Source organism: Ictalurus punctatus, chromosome 23, assembly GCF_001660625.3.
Source record: "Ictalurus punctatus breed USDA103 chromosome 23, Coco_2.0, whole genome shotgun sequence".
Classification (NCBI taxonomy): Eukaryota; Metazoa; Chordata; class Actinopteri; order Siluriformes; family Ictaluridae; genus Ictalurus; species Ictalurus punctatus.
The window spans coordinates 4,456,475-4,477,726 of NC_030438.2; the positions used below are offsets into that span (position 1 = coordinate 4,456,475).

General features: G+C 40.2%; 1 protein-coding gene across 3 annotated transcripts in view; it reads left to right on the forward strand.

Moving 5' to 3' along the window:
* Window positions 1–21,252, forward strand: part of stau2 (staufen double-stranded RNA binding protein 2) — a 101,050-nt gene that overhangs the window by 60,160 nt on the left and 19,638 nt on the right. For all 3 annotated transcript variants that reach the window (XM_017452991.3, XM_017452993.3, XM_017452992.3), the window contains exon 13: window positions 6,200–6,313. In XM_017452991.3, the coding sequence (XP_017308480.2) occupies window positions 6,200–6,313 (114 nt within the window). The remainder of the gene's footprint in view (window positions 1–6,199; window positions 6,314–21,252) is intronic.

The following is a 21,252-nucleotide window of genomic DNA, read 5'->3' on the forward strand; positions in this document are numbered from 1 at the left end:
ATCGATAACAACAACAAAAAAAACATTCTGCGATGAAACGACGTTCCATGCGCCACTTTAATAAATGCAGGGTGGGACGGACATCCGAGAGGATGACGTCGGACGCGAACTCTCCGGGTTTAACGAATACGTCAGGGCGTCTTTTGTTGAGACGGACATCGCTCATTACCTGTTCAAACACGATCGAAGGCAAAGTCAGTGAGTTACTCGGTACAATGCGAGATACCAACGGTGGCGGCGTTGTAAATGCTTCTCCTAGCCTGTAGACAAAAACCAATTCAACAAAATTTGGTATGCATGTAGGAGAGTCTGCGATTTACAGTCCCTAACAATGTAGTAAAACCTACAAGCACGTGGTATTATATTTCCAGTGCGATCGCCATGTTGTCTCTCAGTACAGACATGTCAATAAACGGACAGACGAACAGATAGAATAAACACAACCATAGCAAGGAAGTCAGCCGCTGTGGCATTTGACGTCTTTGCTCGTTGATAAAGTAGCCCAAGACTAAGTATTCAGGATAGTAAATGACCTTGTTTATGATATTTTTTTCTATGCCGAAATCCTAACCATGACTGTATTCAGTGATTGGTCACTTCTGTGTATGGAAAACAAACTGTATATAAAGCTTGGTTTGGGGTTTTGTATCAGGACGGCCTTTTCAGGTTAGCGTCTTGGTAATCTCGGTCACCATTTTAGGTGGTAAATGGCATAATTATGGGGTCGGGGGTTTGAATCTCTGGGGTCGGGGGTTTGAATCTCGTCTCTGTCCTGCGTGCGCCGAGAGAACATGCCCTGCATGTTCTCCCTGTGCTTCGGGAGTTTCAAACCAGAACAAAGACGTGCGTTGTAGGCTGATTGGCCTTTCTAAATTGGGCGGCTGTGGCTCAGGCGGTAGAGCGGGTCGTCCACTAAGCGTAGGTTCGGCGGTTCGATTCCCGGCCCACGTGACTCTACATACCGAAGTGTCCTTGGGCGAGACACTGAACCCCAAGTTGCTCCCGATGGCAAGTTAGCGCCTTGCATGCAGCTCTGCTACCATTGGTGTGTGTGAATGGGTGAATGAGACACAGTGTAAAGCACTTTGGATAAAAGGTTTTTTAATGATGAGGAATGATTTCCATTACAAAAAATGATGAACGTTGTGATGAAAAGCGAACTGATGAAACTCCAAAATGTGAGTATGTGCACATGCACTTATTTATTCATTCTTCCCTATTATTTAGTGGACTCGGTTTAATGGGACAGCCTATCTGTGTGCACCTGCTTCCTCTGTAACCGTATCGCGGTGTGCTAATGGCCGAGCACTGACTGATGATTGGCCGCTCAGACTAGCGAATCTGTGCCTGAATGTGCTCATTGTGCGAGTTTAATCTCAGCGTTAGCAGCGCAGCGTTGGAGCTCAGTGATCAGAAACACCACCTGTTCGCACACACTCATTACTGGCTAACTCACAGTCGCTTCTAATCAGAGCAGGCCTGCAATGATACGACACACACACACACACACGCACACTATTACATCATCACATCGTCTAACGTCATCAGCTATACCACTGTGGCTTAGTGCTAACAATGCCCGCTTTTAGTCTTTCACTCTTTAGACTTTAGACGTCTAGGGCCATATTCAATTCTATTCAATTCAAGTTTATTTGCATAGTGATTTTAATACTAGACGTTGCCACAGAGAAATCCAAAAATAGATTTGGATTCCTAATGAGCAAGTCAGAGGTGAGGGCGGCAAGGAAAAACTCGCCGCGATGACATAGGGAAGGAACCGTGAGAGGAATCGGACTCGAAAGGAATCTATTGTGTGTTGATAGTACGTCCAGTTTGAGTATATTGTGAATGGGCAAAGGGCCATATTAGATAGTTCTTAGGTACAAGTCTACAGCATCGAGGTGAGATTAGAATAAGTTTAGAATAAACTGTTTTGGGGAATCTTTAGGAAGTCCATGCGGGACCATCCATGGCAGAAGAAAGTGAGTCACAGTTGCAGGAGTAGAGCATCAGGATGAACAGGAAGAGCTCTTCTAAGTGGCACTTAAAGATTCTAGCTAAGAATTTGTTCTTAAATCGTATTCAGGAATATTGACAGCGATGGGCTGTCTGTGCGGTGAATTTACAAACCCCGACGCACGGATATAAAAATGTATTATTGTTGTTTTAATGGAAATGGAACTGTTGCTGATTTCGTTCGTGAAAACAATCAGCTCAAACATCAAAAAATATTTTTTTTGTCAAATTGTCAGCGTGGTCTATACGTGTTTGGATTTTAAAGTACATTTATATAAAGTATTCGTTTGACATAATCCTGTGTGGCGTAATTATACCATTTATTTATCCATGGTTTTCCATGTAGTTTAAATATAGTATTAATAATTTACTACATACGATAGTAAATATACACCGATCAGCCGTAGCATTAAAACCACTGACGGGTGAAGTGAATAAGATTTGATTATCTCCTTACAATGGCACCTGTTAAGGGGTGGGATATATTAGGCGGCAAGTGAACAATCAGTTCTTGAAGTCGACGTGTTGGAAGCAGGGAAAATGGGCAAGCGTAAGGATCCGAGTGACTTCGACAAGGGACAAATTGTGATGGCTAGACGACCGGGTCAGAGCATCTCCAGAACAGTAGGTCTTGTGGGGTGTTCCCGGTATGCAGTGGTTAGTACCTACCAAAAGTGGTCCAAGGAAGAACAACCAACTTATTTTTGTGTGTGAGGAGCAAATGCTAGCCCGACTGGTCCGAACCCACAGAAGAGGTATTGTAGCACAAATTGCTAAAAAGTTAATGCTGGCTATAATAGAAGGGTGTCTGAACACACAGTGCATCAACGCATGCTGCGTATGGGGCTGTGTAGCCACAGACCGGTCAGAGTGCCCATGCTGACTCGTGTCCACCATTGAATGTGGCTACAATGGGCACGTGAGCATCAGAACTAAACCGTGGAGCAATAGAAGAAAGTGTCCTGGTCTGATGAATCATGTTCTCGTTTACATCATGTGGACTACTGGGTGCGTGTCTGTGGCTTACTTGGGGAAGAGATGGCACCAGGATGCACTATGAGACGGAGGAAGTGTGATGCTCTGGGCAATGTTCTGCTGGGAAACTTTGGGTCCTGGCATTCACGTGGATGTTACTTTGACACGTACCACCTATCTAAAGATTGTTGCAGACCGAGTACACCCCTTCATGGCAAGGGTATTCCCTAATGGCAGTGGCGTCTTTCAGCAGGATAATGCGCCCTGACACACTGCAAAAAATGTTCAGGAACGATTTGAGGAACTTGACAGAGAGTTCAAGGTGTTGACTCGGCCTCCAAATTCCACAGATCTCAATCCGGTCAAGCATCTGTGGGATGTGCCGGACAAACAAGTCCGATCCATGAAGGCCCCGTCTCATAACTTACGGGACTTGAAGGATCTGCTGCTAACGTCTTGGTGCCAGAAACCACAGCACACCTTCAGAGGTCGTGTGGAGTTCGTGCCTCAATGCCCAAGCTCCCTTGTTTTGGCGACAGAAGGTAGACCTATACAATATTAGGCAGGTGATTTAGCGAATTAGCGATTTTTGCCCTTAAGATTCTTTGTGAGCACAGCCCATGTAGTGGTTAGATACAAGCTACTTGTTTGCTGCCTTTGAAGTCCATCACAGTCTGCTTTCTTACAGGTATCATGATGGATATTGATGGCATCAAGGCTCATCAACCAATGAGTTGATGAGCAAACAATGAACCGGTCTACATGTTTGACCATCATTGTTTTATCAAATAGATGAGGGGGGCACGGTGGCTTAGTGGTTAGTACGTTTGCCTTGCACCTCCAGGTTTGGGGGTTCAAATCCCTCCTCCACCCTGTGTGTGTGTGCAGAGTTTGCATGTTCTCCTGTTTTACTGTAGGTTGATTGCCAAATTGTCCGTAACGTTTGCGATTGTGCTCTGCGATGGGTTGGCACCCGATCCAGGGTGTCCCCCGCCCTGTGCCCTGAGTTCCCTGGGATTGGCTCCAGGCTCCCCCACGACCCTGTGTAGGATGAGCAATGGATGGACGGATGTATTTTAGCCCTATTCTGCATGTCAGTGGACTATTAACGGCCCAATCCCTTCCAGCTTCCTTGATTGTCCCTCCGTGACAGTGTGGCTGTACTGAACACTGTTGAGAGGATAGGATTTTGTCATCTCCATATAAACGCGAATATCATCGTCTCTGTCAAAGTGGGTTGAACAGAGAATAACAAAACACTTCTCTACTACTTTGTATTAATAAGTTGTCCTCACTAACCCGTTTCCCCATTGACGGAAAAACCAAGAACGTTCCAGACATTCAGAAGTTTGTTCCAGACTGTTCTGACAAAGCACAAATCAAGCTTGACTATAAGCATCCGTCATGTTTAATCTCTCTCTCTCTCTGTCTCTCTGTCTTTTTCTCTCTTCTTGGATCATTTCCAAACGCTTCCTTTTTCCCCGTCTCTCTTCCTGCCACCCTCCCTATGTTTAAGCACTTTCTCTCACTCTATCTGTCTGTCTCCCGCTCACTGTAAACGATACTCTAACAGTTATTAATTGAATGATAGTGTGTACACTATCAGGCGCTGTGTGAACGGGACAATGTGCGTATTTGATGTGAGTGTGTGTGAGTCAGATCAGTTCCCTCTGTTGTGAAGGTGCAGCCTGTTGCTCGATGTGTGTTTATAATATTTGGACCCTGAGTGACAGTTTGTTCTTTCCGTCTTTCCGCATTTTTTTTTTTTTTTTTTTGTGTGTGTGTCCTTCCTCCTCTTTCGTGTGTGAAACCCACATCAAACCCGTCGCACTCTGCTCAGTGCTCTCTCTGTTCTCCACATCAAACACTCCTCCCGTCTCACCTTCGCAGACCCGAGCAGCGGGTATTCATCAGCAAACACAGCGCCGGACGCGATTTTGAGTTTCTGACAAGAGCCAGCTGCTATAGCTAGGGTGTGAAGGAAACGACAAGCTGGTTGTGTCTCAGATCGTTGACTGTTCTGGACGGTTTCGTTCAGTCGCTCTGAGAAATACTAGCTAACACAGTACAGTGAAAACAACCAGGTACTGGACTGTACTAGTCCAAACTAACGAAGAGAGCAAAGACAATTTTTTGTTTTTGTTTTTAGCAAACAGTCCTATCGTGCTGTATTAAGTGGAGAGGGAAGGACTCGTAGCAGACTATAGACAAAACCGACATGTTTACCGAACACAAGTTTGTAAACTCCGTCTCAAAATGGTTGCGGTTAATAAGCCGTACGTGTTAAATAAACGCACTGAATGCGTTTCTAGATTTTTGACACTAGTGGCTAGTGTTCTTATTTGCTGCTTTGCTAAGCGGCTAAATCGCCCGCTGTTGCGATAGGTTACTAGCGCTGATATTAGCTAGCTGTGTGGCGCCATCTTGTGCTATATCGTGTTTTCTGACGTGCCTACTTTGAGTTAATGTTTATGTGTGAGCTCTCCAACTGCGCCTTGCGTGGCTGAGGCCTCCTCAGCATTCAATCCTGTGATCTCTTTTTTAAATATCTGCTGGCCGATATTACTTAGTGTGTGTTTACTCTTTCTTTCTTTCTGTCTGTCTGTCTGTCTGTCTGTCTATCTATCAATCTATCTCTCTCTCTCTCTCTGTCTTTCTCTGTCTGAGGTGTATTTAGGTCAGGCATGAAATGATCAAAAAGTGCCTGTGGTGAGACTGGATACTTTATACACACACATACACACACACTCCTCCTGGTGTTGAGTACAGTTGGAAATATTCTTGTGTCCTTAAAAGACCCTAAGAGTCGAAACTGGGCTGGGTTTCCCCTACACACCCTGGTAATACTAACACACACTATCAGAGCAGTGAAGTAAGTGCACTTTAGTACATTTAAGACGAAACCAAAAAGTCACTGGATCTACACTCAGCAGGTTTAGCTGTAGGGTGTGTATTTTAATAGACAGACCCTGTTCTTATAATAATAATAATAATAGTAATGGTAATAATAATGATAATGATGATAATAATAATAATAACAACAACAACAATAGTAATAATTATAATAACAATGATAATAATAATAAAAATTAGCAGAATAATAATAATAAGCAGAAGAAGAAGTAGAAGAAGAGCCGCTTTGCTTAATTTCAAGCTGCACACTTATTATAATCGGACACTTGAATCTGGCTGCTATTCTGTGTTTCAGGTGCAGTATACGGACAGACAGACGGACAATGAGTTTGTGACGTATCTCACTCTCTCGCCCGTTCAGATGACGTTCCACGGCATTGGGAGCTCCATACAGGCCAGCCATGACCAGGTGCCCAATATACTCGATTACTATATCAGATTCATTTCATCCCAGTGGATCTATCACTATATATAACATTCAGTTATCCCAGTGGATCTATCACTATATGAGATTCACTTATCCCAGTGTATCTATCACTATATATAAGATTCAGTTATCCCAGTGTATCTGTCACTATATATGAAATTCACTTATCCCAGTGTATCTATCACTATATACGAGATTCACTTATCCCAGTGTATTTATCACTATATATAAGATTCACTTATCCCAGTGTATTTATCACTATATAAGATTCAGTTATCCCAGTGGATCCATCACTATATACGAGATTCACTTATCCCAGTGTGCGCACGGTGGCTTAGTGGTTAGCATGTTTTCCTCACACCTCCTGGGTGTGGGGTTCGAGTCCCACATGTGTGTGCGGAGTTTGCATGTTCTCCCCGTGCTGTGGGGGTTTCCTCCGGGTACTCCGGTTTCCTCGCCCAGTCCAGAGACATGCATGGTAGGCTGATTGCCGTGTCCAAAGTGTCCATTGTGTATGAATGGGTGTGTGAGTGATGTGCCCTGCGATGGATTGGCACCCTGTCCAGGTTGTACCCCGCCTTGTGCCCAGTGCTCCCAGGGATAGGCTTCAGGTTCCCTGTGACCCTGAAAAGGAGTAAGCGATTGAAGATGGATGTATGGATGGACTTATCCCAGTGTATCTGTCACTATATAAGATTCACTTATCCCAGTGTATCTGTCACTATATAAGATTCACTTATCCCAGTGGATCTATTACTATATACAAGATTCAATTATCCCAGTGTATCTATCACTATATAAGATTCAGTTATCCCAGTGTATCTATCACTATATGAGATTAGTTATCCCAGTGTATCTATTACTATATAAGATTCACTTATCCCAGTGTATCTATTACTATATAAGATTCACTTATCCCAGTGTAACTATCACTATATAAGATTCACTTATCCCAGTGGATCTATCACTATATGAGATTCACTTATCCCAGTGTATCTGTCACTATATAAGATTCAGTTATCCCAGTGGATCTATCAATATATGAGATTCAGTTATCCCAGTGTAACTATCACTATATGAGATTAGTTATCCCAGTGTATCTATCACTATATAAGATTCACTTATCCCAGTGTATCTATCACTATATGAGATTCAGTTATCCCAGTGTAACTATCACTATATGAGATTCAGTTATCCCAGTGTATCTATTACTATATATAAGACTCAGTTATCCCAGTGTATCTATTACTATATATAAGACTCAGTTATCCCAGTGGATCTATTACTATATATAAGATTCAGTTATACAGTGTATCTATCACTATATGAGATTCACTTATCCCAGTGTATCTATCACTATATGAGATTCAGTTATCCCAGTGTATCTATTACTATATATAAGATTCAGTTATCCCAGTGGATCTATCACTATATATAAGATTCAGTTATACAGTGGATCTATCACTATATGAGATTCACTTATCCCAGTGGATCTATCACTATATGAGATTCAGTTATAACAGTGTATCTATCACTATATGAGATTCACTTATCCCAGTGTATCTGTCACTATATGAGATTCTGTTCTATCACTCTCTCTGTTTGTCTCTGTGTCTGTCGCTAGCCAACCAAAGCATTTTTATATTGTGTAAGTTAATGGCATTTAAAACAACTCAAGCTCCACTGAGTAGGCATTATGTGAACACAGTGAAACAGAATGTGTCACAGCCAATTGAACCAAAACCTGAAAATGTCCGAGTACGTTTTATTGTGGTGTTTGTTTAGATGGTTGTCGTGGTTCTGCTGGGATTATATTCCTCCATAACCAGGGTTTCTGTAAGCCTCAGCATTTGATCACAACACCGGCTTAGAGCTGGTGATTGGGACCACATTCCCATCGGTCTGACAACCGGACAATAGTGCATAGTGTTACCATGACAACAGTCATAGAGGATTTTGTGTAATTGACTTTAAGCTCATGACCAAAGATATTTGCTGCGATTGTTTGTATTTATGCTGAGTGTTTAGCTGGTCATACACAGAGACCAAATCTCCTTCACTGGCAATGACAAACACAGAAGTCACGCCTCCTTCATTGGAACTGAACAACAAAGAGGCCACACCTCCTTCACTGGGACTAACAAACAGAGGCCACGCCTCCTTCACTGGGACTGACGGGCACAAAGGTTGCATCTCCTTTTATTTGTCCCTGCTTTTATTTCTCAAAGCAACTACAGTAGAAATGTCAGTCGTGCGCGTGTGTGCGTGCGTGCGTGCCTGTGTGTGTGTGTGTGTCTTTGTGTTAACTTGTCCATGCAGAAAATGCGCCGCTTACGTTACCTAATCTAAACATGGGATGCCCTTTTGTTCTGCCCTTCAAAGCTCCCTCTCTGATAAAGTGCACATTCTGCAGTGGGGGGTGGGGGGTGGGAGGGACATGAGGGTTGAGGGTTCACAGCCACTGAAGTCAAATGAATGCAATTTAGGACACAGCCTTGTTTTTGCCAGGAGCAGTAGTGCATGAGTGCCTGTCAGAGAGGGTATGTTCTCCCATGCTCCAGCATAATGGACAGATGTAATAATTATCATGACATTTTAAATATATTCTGTATATTTGATTCAAGTGATCACACGTGTACACTCCTATTGGACGTATAACATCCTAGATAGGATGTAGAAGCTGTAATTTCACACTTCCGGTAGTTGACTTGTATAAAGTAGGGATTCCAAATGGTTCCCTGTTACACCAGACACTTGTTTTATATTCATTAGAGCCTCTCTATATTGATAGGATGTAGAAAAAAAAGAGCTAAAATCCCACCTGTTGGTCATCAGGTGGTGTAGAAGTTTTTATTTTGTACTATTTATGTTCTCATATTCTCGCGAATGATTAAAAAAGTGCGCTGTATCGAGTGTAGAACCCACACATACCATGTTCTCTGAAGTAGAATTCACGTTAAAATAAAGATATATAGAAAAAAGCTCTATAGAAATCTAGAGCACTATGTGTAGGAAGACATTTGGTGTTTAGTCAGATAAGGAAGTAAAGGCTGGTGACCGGTGTAGGCGTCTCACACGCTGCACCCATCAGACTCGTATACACGATGGTTTGATCGAGTGAAACAAGTGTGTGTATGAATGCTGCAGGCACTCTGATAGTCGAGCTTATCTGTGTAATTAGACGTGTTCATGCATTGAAGGCCTGTGCGATAAACATTTCCTGGATTTTTACAGATATGCTGCAGTCTCAGCTGACCGAGTGCATCGACGATTCAGAAAAAAAAAAACAACGAGTCACTAAGCGTGTTAAGAAAGTAACGAGCCGCGTACGCCTAAAACAGTGACGGGAGTGACTAGTGTGGATGGACATGCCTTATAAGCTAAGTCTTATAACAAACAAAGAAAAACATACCGTATGTATTGATATGGTGACGTTTTCTGTAAGGGAATGGTTGCGCTTTTTAGTTTCTTCCTAACAAGATTTTTGTCTTATTCACTTCGAGAGCGAAACAAAAGAGGCGGTTGAGGGAATAAGTAACTGTTCATAGTTTCTATAACGTAAGTGATAACAGGAACTAACTTCCCAAGGGCACTCTACAAAAAATAAAAATATAACACATAACTAGAGATGCACCGATAGTAAATCTCTCAGCCGATACCGATAACCGAGCGATATCGGCCGATACTGATAACCCATACCGATAGTCCTCCCTTTTATGCCTTCTTTTAAATGAATAATAATTAATCCCACAATTCTGGAAGACGTGCAAATAAAAACGTTATTCTCTCCATTTCAACAAGTTGTCTGACAGTAACTGTCTCATGAACAGAACACACATTACTCTAACGAACATGAACACATGAACTCAATTCGGGAGATTAACGTAAGATTATTAACTTATTGAACGTTATTCATTCATATGAACAGAATGAATCGACTGAATTCTTAAAAAACCCTCCTGTTAGTCTCACATTCACTCTCCACAAACACAAGCACTTCTACTTCATCACCGAACATCAAACTGGTCATATATAATATACACTTTTTTATATATTAAACATTAACTGGATATGAAATGCACTACTCTACTAATATACTAAACTCCCGCTTCACTGCTGCAGCGTCCGGTGTAAAATTTTAGCAGTGTAGACATTACAGAGCTTACAAACTGCACTTCATCATCATTCCACGCACGAGACATCATCTTTACACACAGCACCAAATCGACGTGTTTTCCTGCCCTCTTTTGATTCACAGGATGTAATCGGCCCCGATTATCAGATGTGTTTTTAACTATCGGCCGCTAGCGTGAAAAATAGCCTTTATTTATATATATATATATATATATATATATAAATGTTACTATAACAGCATGTATATAATAATATAATAATACCGAAGTAGCACTGAAGTGATCTACAAAATGAAGCTTTAATGTGCTTTAAGTTTATTTTACAGAAAAGAAGAGAATACGTGTGAGGAATATATATATATATATATATATATATATATATATATATATATATATATATATATATTTTTTTTTTTTTTTTAAATACTCTGTCAATTTCAGTTTCTGTCCATTCAGTTTTCCAGCCATCCGATTGATCCTGACTTTTGTGGTCTGTATTGTAGCACACCTGCCCTATAGTTAGAGCATGCTGGGAAAATCCCAACGGTCCTTTAAATTTTTTAAATTTCCCCTTTGACTCATCTCCAGTTGTTTACCGTCTGTGTTTATCCGCACGGGAAAGCGTTTCAAAATAAGGACACTAAACCGTCCCCCGCTATTCCCGGCTGTCTCAGAATCTCGTATTTATCAGGAGTGCATTCCTCCTGCCAGGAAGTTTCACTTTCGCGATGACAAGGTTTTCACTTTAATCACTGTCGTGTTGTGAGCATGGATTTGGGATTTCAATCTGAACTTCATCCGTTCGAAGTGTTTTTCGTCATTGCCCCAGTGGATTTCTAAGTAGTTAGTACTAATTAATAGTAATTAGGAATAAAATGCGACAGGATTGCCGTGGGTGTGCTATTGGAAAATCAACACCGGAGTAACAGCACATTTCACAGTGGTTTTATTCCTCTGTCACAGCAATTTGCAAATAATTACACATTTTTATCGTGCTAAAGAAGGCACCGTTAATAAACGCTTAAGATTTCCATGTTACCTCGTAGGACATTTAATAGACAAGTTCGTTCCTCTTACTACTCGCGTTATTTCAGCTATGGGCAGTGTGTTCCATCACCGGCCTTTCTTTTTCGAACTTAATAAAACAAAACAAACAACACATTTGTCATGTTACTAAAAAACGGGACGAATAAGACGTATTAAAGCTCGTCTTGAGTTTATTTTACTGAAGGAATGCTTAGCACTTGAGGCACTTTACAGAAAAGAGAAAGAGAAAATGTATCATTGGGGGAATTTCCACTGAAGAGACTTATTTTAGTTGCTGGGAACTAAAGAAACCTTTTTATTTCCTGCTTCCACGATGGAGCTTATCATAAAGATTAGCCAGACATAAGCTTTCATAGTATGATCGTCTTACCCACCACTGTTTAAAAAAAAAAACCCAAAAAAAAAAAAACCCAGCAATTAGCTAGCAAGTGATGACTGCGGTTTGATTTTATATGAGTGAGAGACAGTGACAAATTTCCACCATGTTTTTGTTTTAAAAAATGCTTAGTGTTATGATGCTGGCAACAAAAAAAGCACAGTAGCTCTGTAGAGTTGAGGTTTTTTAAATGTATTTATTTATTTATTTATACCCCTTTTTTTTATCACTGAATATCAGTTTTATGTGATGAATCTGACCTTCAAGTTCTGTTGCGTAACACACGTGTCACAGCCAAATGAAAGTTAAATAGCAGACCAAACCATTTTACAAGATAAGAGGACAATCTTGACCTTTTGCACAATGTAGATATATAAAAAAATTATATGAATATTTACATTAAACTATATATATATATATATATATATATATATATATATATATATATATATATATATATATATATATATATATATATGTGTGTGTGTGTGTGTGTGTGTGTGTGTGTGTGTATACATTTATCTTTTTTCGGTTATTCGGATGGGGTGGGGCAAACTTTCAGTGCCTTTTTTTGTTTATTTAAAATAAAATCCACAAACTGAGTGTTACAAATATAAATTCACACTAAAACTTTACTGTTTGTCCAAACTGTTTGTCCAAAACAGAAAAGGCCTGATTCACACTCACTCACACACACACACACACACACACACACACACACACACACACACACACCACCACCACCACTACTATTACTACTACTACCACTACCATCACCACCACTATTACTACTATTAGTTACTACTACCACTATCATCATCACCACTACTACTACTATCAGTTACTACTACCACCACCACCACCACCACCACTACTATTAGTTACTACCACCTCTACCACCACCACCACTACTACTAGTTACCACCACCACTACTACTATTAGTTACTACTACTACCACCACCACCACCACTACTACTATTAGTTACTACTACCACTACCACCACCACCACTACTACTATTAGTTACTACTACCACTACCACCACCACCACTACTACTATCAGTTACTACTACCACTACCACCACCACCACTACTACTATTAGTTACTACTACCACTACCACCACCACCACTACTACTATTAGTTACTACTACCACTACCACTACTACTACTATTAGTTACTACTACCACCGCTATCACTACTACTACTACTATTAGTTACTACTACTACTACCACCACCACCACCACCACTACTACTAGTTACTACTGCTATTAGTTACTACTACCACTACCACCACCACCACTACTCCTACTATTAGTTACTACTACTACTACCACCACCACCACTACTACTAGTTACTACTGCTATTAGTTACTACTACCACTACCACCACCACCACTACTACTACTATTAGTTACTACTACTACCACCACCACCACCACTACTACTAGTTACTACTGCTATTAGTTACTACTACCACTACCACCGCCACCACTACTACTACTATTAGTTACTACCACCACCACCACTACTACTACTATTAGTTACTACTACCACCGCTATCACTACTACTACTATTAGTTACTACTACTACTACCACCACCACCACCACCACTACTACTAGTTACTACTGCTATTAGTTACTACTACCACTACCACCACCACCACTACTCCTACTATTAGTTACTACTACCACCACCACCACCACTACTACTAGTTACTACTGCTATTAGTTACTACTACCACTACCACCACCACCACTACTCCTACTATTAGTTACTACTACTACCACCACCACCACCACTACTACTAGTTACTACTGCTATTAGTTACTACTACCACTACCACCACCACCACTACTCCTACTATTAGTTACTACTACTACTACCACCACCACCACTACTACTAGTTACTACTGCTATTAGTTACTACTACCACTACCACCACCACCACTACTACTACTATTAGTTACTACTACTACTACCACCACCACCACTACTACTAGTTACTACTGCTATTAGTTACTACTACCACTACCACCACCACCACTACTACTACTATTAGTTACTACTACCACCGCTATCACTACTACTACTATTAGTTACTACTACTACTACCACCACCACCACTACTACTAGTTACTACTGCTATTAGTTACTACTACCACTACCACCACCACCACTACTCCTACTATTAGTTACTACTACTACTACCACCACCACCACTACTACTAGTTACTACTGCTATTAGTTACTACTACCACTACCACCACCACCACTACTACTACTATTAGTTACTACTACTACTACCACCACCACCACTACTACTATTAGTTACTACTACTACTACCACTACCACCACCACCACTACTACTACTATTAGTTACTACTACCGCTACCACTACTACTACTATTAGTTACTACTACCACTACTACCACCACCACCACTACTACTACTATTAGTTACTACTACTACCACTACCACCACCACCACCACTACTACTAGTTACTACTACTACTACTACTACTACCACTACCATCACCACCACTAGTACTACTATTAGATTCTACCACTACCACCACCACCACTACTACTACTATTAGTTACTACTACTACTACCACCACCACCACTACTACTAGTTACTACTGCTATTAGTTACTACTACCACTACCACCACCACCACTACTACTACTATTAGTTACTACTACTACCACCACCACCACCACTACTACTAGTTACTACTGCTATTAGTTACTACTACCACTACCACCACCACCACTACTACTACTATTAGTTACTACTACTACCACCACCACCACCACTACTACTAGTTACTACTGCTATTAGTTACTACTACCACTACCACCGCCACCACTACTACTACTATTAGTTACTACCACCACCACCACTACTACTACTATTAGTTACTACTACCACCGCTATCACTACTACTACTATTAGTTACTACTACTACTACCACCACCACCACCACCACTACTACTAGTTACTACTGCTATTAGTTACTACTACCACTACCACCACCACCACTACTCCTACTATTAGTTACTACTACTACCACCACCACCACCACTACTACTAGTTACTACTGCTATTAGTTACTACTACCACTACCACCACCACCACTACTCCTACTATTAGTTACTACTACTACTACCACCACCACCACTACTACTAGTTACTACTGCTATTAGTTACTACTACCACTACCACCACCACCACTACTACTACTATTAGTTACTACTACTACTACCACCACCACCACTACTACTAGTTACTACTGCTATTAGTTACTACTACCACTACCACCACCACCACTACTACTACTATTAGTTACTACTACCACCGCTATCACTACTACTACTATTAGTTACTACTACTACTACCACCACCACCACTACTACTAGTTACTACTGCTATTAGTTACTACTACCACTACCACCACCACCACTACTCCTACTATTAGTTACTACTACTACTACCACCACCACCACTACTACTAGTTACTACTGCTATTAGTTACTACTACCACTACCACCACCACCACTACTACTACTATTAGTTACTACTACTACTACCACCACCACCACTACTACTATTAGTTACTACTACTACTACCACTACCACCACCACCACTACTACTACTATTAGTTACTACTACCGCTACCACTACTACTACTATTAGTTACTACTACCACTACTACCACCACCACCACTACTACTACTATTAGTTACTACTACTACCACTACCACCACCACCACCACTACTACTAGTTACTACTACTACTACTACTACTACCACTACCATCACCACCACTAGTACTACTATTAGATTCTACTACTACCACTACTACTTCTATTAGTTACAGCGGGGGAAATAAGTATTGTATGCGTCAACTTTTGTTTCAGTAAATACATTTCCAGTGAGGTTATTCACATGAAATTTTCACCAGACATCAGTATTAACTCCGCAATAAAGAATTCACAACATAAATGAAGTTATGTGTAATCAAGTGGAATGACACAGGAAAAAAGTATTGAACACGCTAACTGAAATGTATTTAATACTTAGTGGAGGAGCCTTTATTTGTGATGACCGCTTCGAGACGCTTCCAGTATGAAGAAATGAATCGGAATCGCACCTTCCGTTGCCGAATGGTGAATAAACAAAGAGTCTTCTCTCACTAATCCCTCCATCATCCACTTCACTTAGAAAGACGGAACGAGCCTCCAGCAGATGAGTGAGCTCCAGAGACAGATAGCGAGACAGAAAGTGAGAATGACTGAGACCTTAACTGACAATGTAAACATGAACTCGCAGATGAAGAGGAGTGTGACGAAAGCTGAAGAGCTTCAGAGAGCCTGATAACGGACAACGTTAGCGACACCGAGCTAGTGCAGGGTGATTTAGGGTTAACGTGCACTTAACACTTTAGATCTTTTGCTCTCTTTTTTTTTTTTTTAGTGGAGAGGGTAAGTGGGTGATTGTAATTGCACACTGGAGGGGGTTTAGTGTTGATTAATGATGAAAAGCTCTTGACCAAAAGCTCTCGTATGTTAGATATCGAATACAGCTTCACATTCAGTTATCACACATTCAAGCCCACAAGAACGTTCCGCGAAAGAGTTTGGGCTGTGTCCTAAACACTATCGTAATGTATGCTAGAAGAGTCGTCCCCGGGATTCATTCTCGCGAGTCACGCTCAGCGAGAACACTTAAGAAAGCATGTGGTTCGGGACAGTGGTAATAAATACTGCATCTCTTCGATGAGTCACAAAGAGAAACACTTTGTGCTATCTGAGCCTGCTAACATGCCGGCCAATTAGTGGTTAGCAAGATAGCTTGGTTTTCTGTACTGAAAATCCTAGGGAGATAAATAAAGTTAGAAAGTAACTAGAAAGGAAAAAAGAAAGAAAGGGAATGAAGAAAAACGTTTAACAGTTAAAAAGAACAAAAATACAAAGTAGCACTAAGAACAATGGAATGAAAAGGTACGAACGAATAATAATTAATGAAAGAAAGAACAGAAGAATGCAGGAAATTCTATAAGAATGGAAAAAAAAAAAACTAACAACGAAAGAAAGACGGCATGAACGAAAGAAAATCTGAATAAATAATGAAAGAAAGAACGAAAAAAGGAAAGAACAGGTGGATGAAGAAGCTTCTAGGACAATTAAAAACAATGAAAAAGAAAGAGGAAGGAAGAAAATGATTACAGACAAAGAAACAGTGGGGGGGGGGAGAAAGAAAGGCAAAACAGCGCAAAAAAAAGAACAATGGGGGAATAAAAAAAATGTCAAATGAAAAAAGAAAGAAAGAAAACGAAACAACAGAAAGTATTTTTCAACAGTAGAAGTGTCCTGAATGAAAACCGGAGTCCACAGCACACCTCTCTCTGAAACACTCGCAGAACAGAGTGTGAACAGACTCCGGCTTCGGTTGTGGACTCATCACTGTAAAGGGTGAAGAGGTGTGAGGAACGCCAGTTTAGGGACATCGTGCTGATTAATGTGCTGACTGAGGATTAAATGTCACACACACACACACACACACACACAACACACTTTCAATTCAGATTTATACAACAAGCAGTCACGCTCTGATGTGGTTTCATCCCGTCTACTGTGACCCACCTCCCCAAAGTGTTCAGACTTGCGCTGAATTATGGGTATTAAAAAGTAAACAGGCTTCTTTTGAAACATTTATGATCCAAGGTTCTCCTGTGTTACCCCCCCCCCACACACACACACACACACACACACACACAGACCTGCAAGGTACAATGGTATGGCTAAACCTGTTTCGAGGCTTTTATTTTCACCTAACATTATTTTCTTATGGAACACACTTAACTTTTAAGTTTGTGTTTATCATCTGGCAGGTGTGTGTGTGTGTGTGTGTGTGTGTGTGTGTGTGTGTGTGTGTGGGTGTGTGGGTGTTTGCTGAGATGATAAAGGCGTTAAGCTCTGCTCAGTTAGGTGTTAAATTTATTAACACCACAGTGCTAACAGGAGTCGGTGTTTAGCCAGCAGTCACTGATTGGTGATGTTATAAGTGCGTGTGAATTCACGCACACACACACACAAACAATGACACACACACATTCGCAGTGCTGAGTGTGTGCTGATTAATGGCTTCTGCCACTCAGTGCCCTTGAAATGGAGATTTGGTCAAAGCAGATACATTTAAATTTTAATTGAAAACCATGTTAAGCGACCTCACCTTCAGACCACATCATCTGCATCTGAAACTTTTGTCCTTCTTTTTTCCTCATACTAACCTCATACTGAGTTTGTTAAAACGATTCGAACCGCACTCTCATTACGTTCTTTCTTACGTCACACTTTATTGTCTCACTAACTGCTAATCAGTCGCACTATATAGCAAAGCAAGAAGGTACAGGAGAATGAAGAACGTTCTAGAACAATAAAAAAAATTTTTTTTTAAATAAAGGTTAACGGCAAAAGAATGATGGAATGAAAGAGAGAAAATATGACTGAATTTAAGGAAGGAAGAAAACAGTAATTAAAGAGAGAGAAAGAAAAAAGAACGAAAGGCAAAAGAGCGAAAAGAAAGAACACAGGGAGAATGAAAAATGTATAATAAGTAAGAGTGTAAGAGCAAATGAAAAGAAAGTAAGAACAAAACTAATAATGAAAATAGGAAAAAGAAAGAAAGAACAAAAATAACGAAGACAAAACTAATAATTGGACAGAGAAAGAGAGGCAAAATAGCAAAAGAAGAGCAAAGTGAGAATGAAAAATGTATAACAAGTAAGAATGTAAGAACAAATGAAGAAAAAACTCGTTATTAACATCGAACGAAAGAAAATGTGAATGAATACTTAGTGAAGGAAAGAAAGAATAGGAGAAGGAAGAAAATTCTAGAACATTTTTTTTTTTTTAAAGAGCAGAAATTATACACTATATATCAAAGAAAGAATAAAGGAGAATAAAGAAAATTCTAGAACAATTAAAAAAACCATGAATGAAAGATGGAACGAAAGAAAGAAAATATGAATGAATGAATGAAAGGAAGGAAGCGAGAAAAGAAGTCAGAATAAAAAAAAGAGAGAATGTAAAAATTTATAACAAGTAAGAATGTAAGAACAAATGAAAAAGAAAATACATAAATAAGGATGAAAATTGTATAATAGAAAAAAAAAAAGAAAGAAAGAAGGAACAAAAATAACACTATGTTGCACGGAATTACGTCCCTGCTGGTATTTGTTTTCACGTCCCGAACCGCATGTTCTTTCATGTTTACTTGACTACTATTTCTCGGTAGCGTGAAAGCCTAATTAACACTTCTCAAGCATGGGTTTCCTCTAGGCTTTAGCGTCTGCTCTAGCGACGACGTGGGTTAAACGCGACGCTTTTATTTGATACGTGACACGTGTTTAGTGGTGAAGTGCCTTTCAGCATTAATCAACCAACAACAAAACTCTGTCAGCATGTAATTACGGTCTCATACACACATAAGTGAGAAGATAGTGAGTGTTATTGTTCAGTGACTCCAAACCATATGCTGATTTATTCACTTTACACTTAATTCGATTTCTTTTTGATAAAATGTTCGCACACCACACACACAAAACCGCATTCAGGGTGTCTCGCTCGCTTTTTGAGATGAGTCCGGCAACCTGAGAATGTCTCCCTCTCTGTGTCTCTGTCTCTCTGTTAATGTAATTTCATGCGTCAGGAAGCAGACATCATAAAACGGGGTTAACACCGATTACAGACGAGGTGTCACACACTCCTGTGGTTAAAACAAACAACCCCTTTGTGTGTGTGTGTCTGAGTGAGGGAGTGAGTGTGGTGTGTGTGTGTGTGTGTGTGTGTGTGTGTGTGTGTGTGTGTGTGTGTGTGTGTGAATGATAATTCTGTATAAATCAAGTCTGAATTTGTCCATGTTGCACTAAAGTCCCTATACACCCAGAGTGTGATCCGGGTCCCCCTAATGTCATATTTCCATGGATTTGTGTGTAACAGTGATCAGTTTGTTTAGAAAATGATGTGTCTATGGTAATATGTCCGTGTTGTACTAATGTCCCCACAAAGCCAGTGTGTGAACTGTGTCTCCGTGTTGTACTAATGTCCCCACAATGCCAGTGTGTGAACTGTGTCCTCATAATGTCCACATTTCCATGATTGTGTGTGTGTGTAAATATATACAAATCAGATCTCTATAGCAATGCATCCATGTTGTACTAAAGTCCCCCATAAAGCCAGTATATGATTCGTGTCCCTATAATGTAATGTCTCCATGAATGTGTGTTTGTGTGTAACAGTGATCATTTTCTTTAGAAAACATGTCTCTATGATACTGTGTAAAGGTTGTATTAATGTCCCCACAAAGCCAGTGTGTGATTTGTGTCCCTATAATGTCCTATTCCCATGAATGTGTGTGTAAATGATAATTTTCTGTACAAATCAGGCCTCTTTAATAGTACAACATGCATCAACAGTGTACTAATGTCCTCACAAAGCCAGTGTGTGATCAGTGTCCTTATAATTTCTACCTTTCCATTGTGTGTGTATGACCATGTGTTCTGTATAAATGTGTGTATGTGTGTAAAACCTTGTAAGTGTGTGTTTGTGTCCATGATGTATTAATGTCCCCACAAAGCTAAAGTGTGTGATCCGAGTCCCCATAATGTCATATTTCTTTGAATATGTGTGAATGGTGTCCATGTTTGTGTGTGTGTGTGTGTCCATGTATTACTAATGTCCCCACAAAGCAAGTGTGTGATCTGAGTCCCAATAGTGTAATATTTCTTTGAATGTCTGTCTCATGCGTGTGTGTGTCGCTGAGGTCCAAATTTCAACCATATGTGAGATTATTACTCACATTTCTTGTGTCTTGCAAATAGAGAGAGTTTTAAAATATTCACATCTTCAAAATGACAGGAAAAATGGGAAATCTATGAGAATAATTTAGCAAATATGCACAGGCCAGGTAAGGTCTGGGACTACAGATTTGCCTAGTTAGTTCCTAGCCATGAAGTCATTTGTACAGACAAACACCGTGGCAAAATAATTAACATTTTCCTCAGATATATTGGTAAATAACTAAGAAACAACAACATAATCTAATATTATACAGCTACCCTTTGCATTGGAATTTATTGAGAAACATCAACGTTGTGTCATAACTTGTGAACTCGTTGAAAGATTTAGATTTCTGAAATTTCAGATTCCTTACTGTGACTATAAACGATAGCTGTTACTATACAAATAGTAATTTATTAGAACGAGTGCATTAATATAAACAAAATAGTCTTTCATGTTCGTTAGCTATCTGTTGGGATAGCTAACATAATGAATAGGTAAAAGTTTATAAGT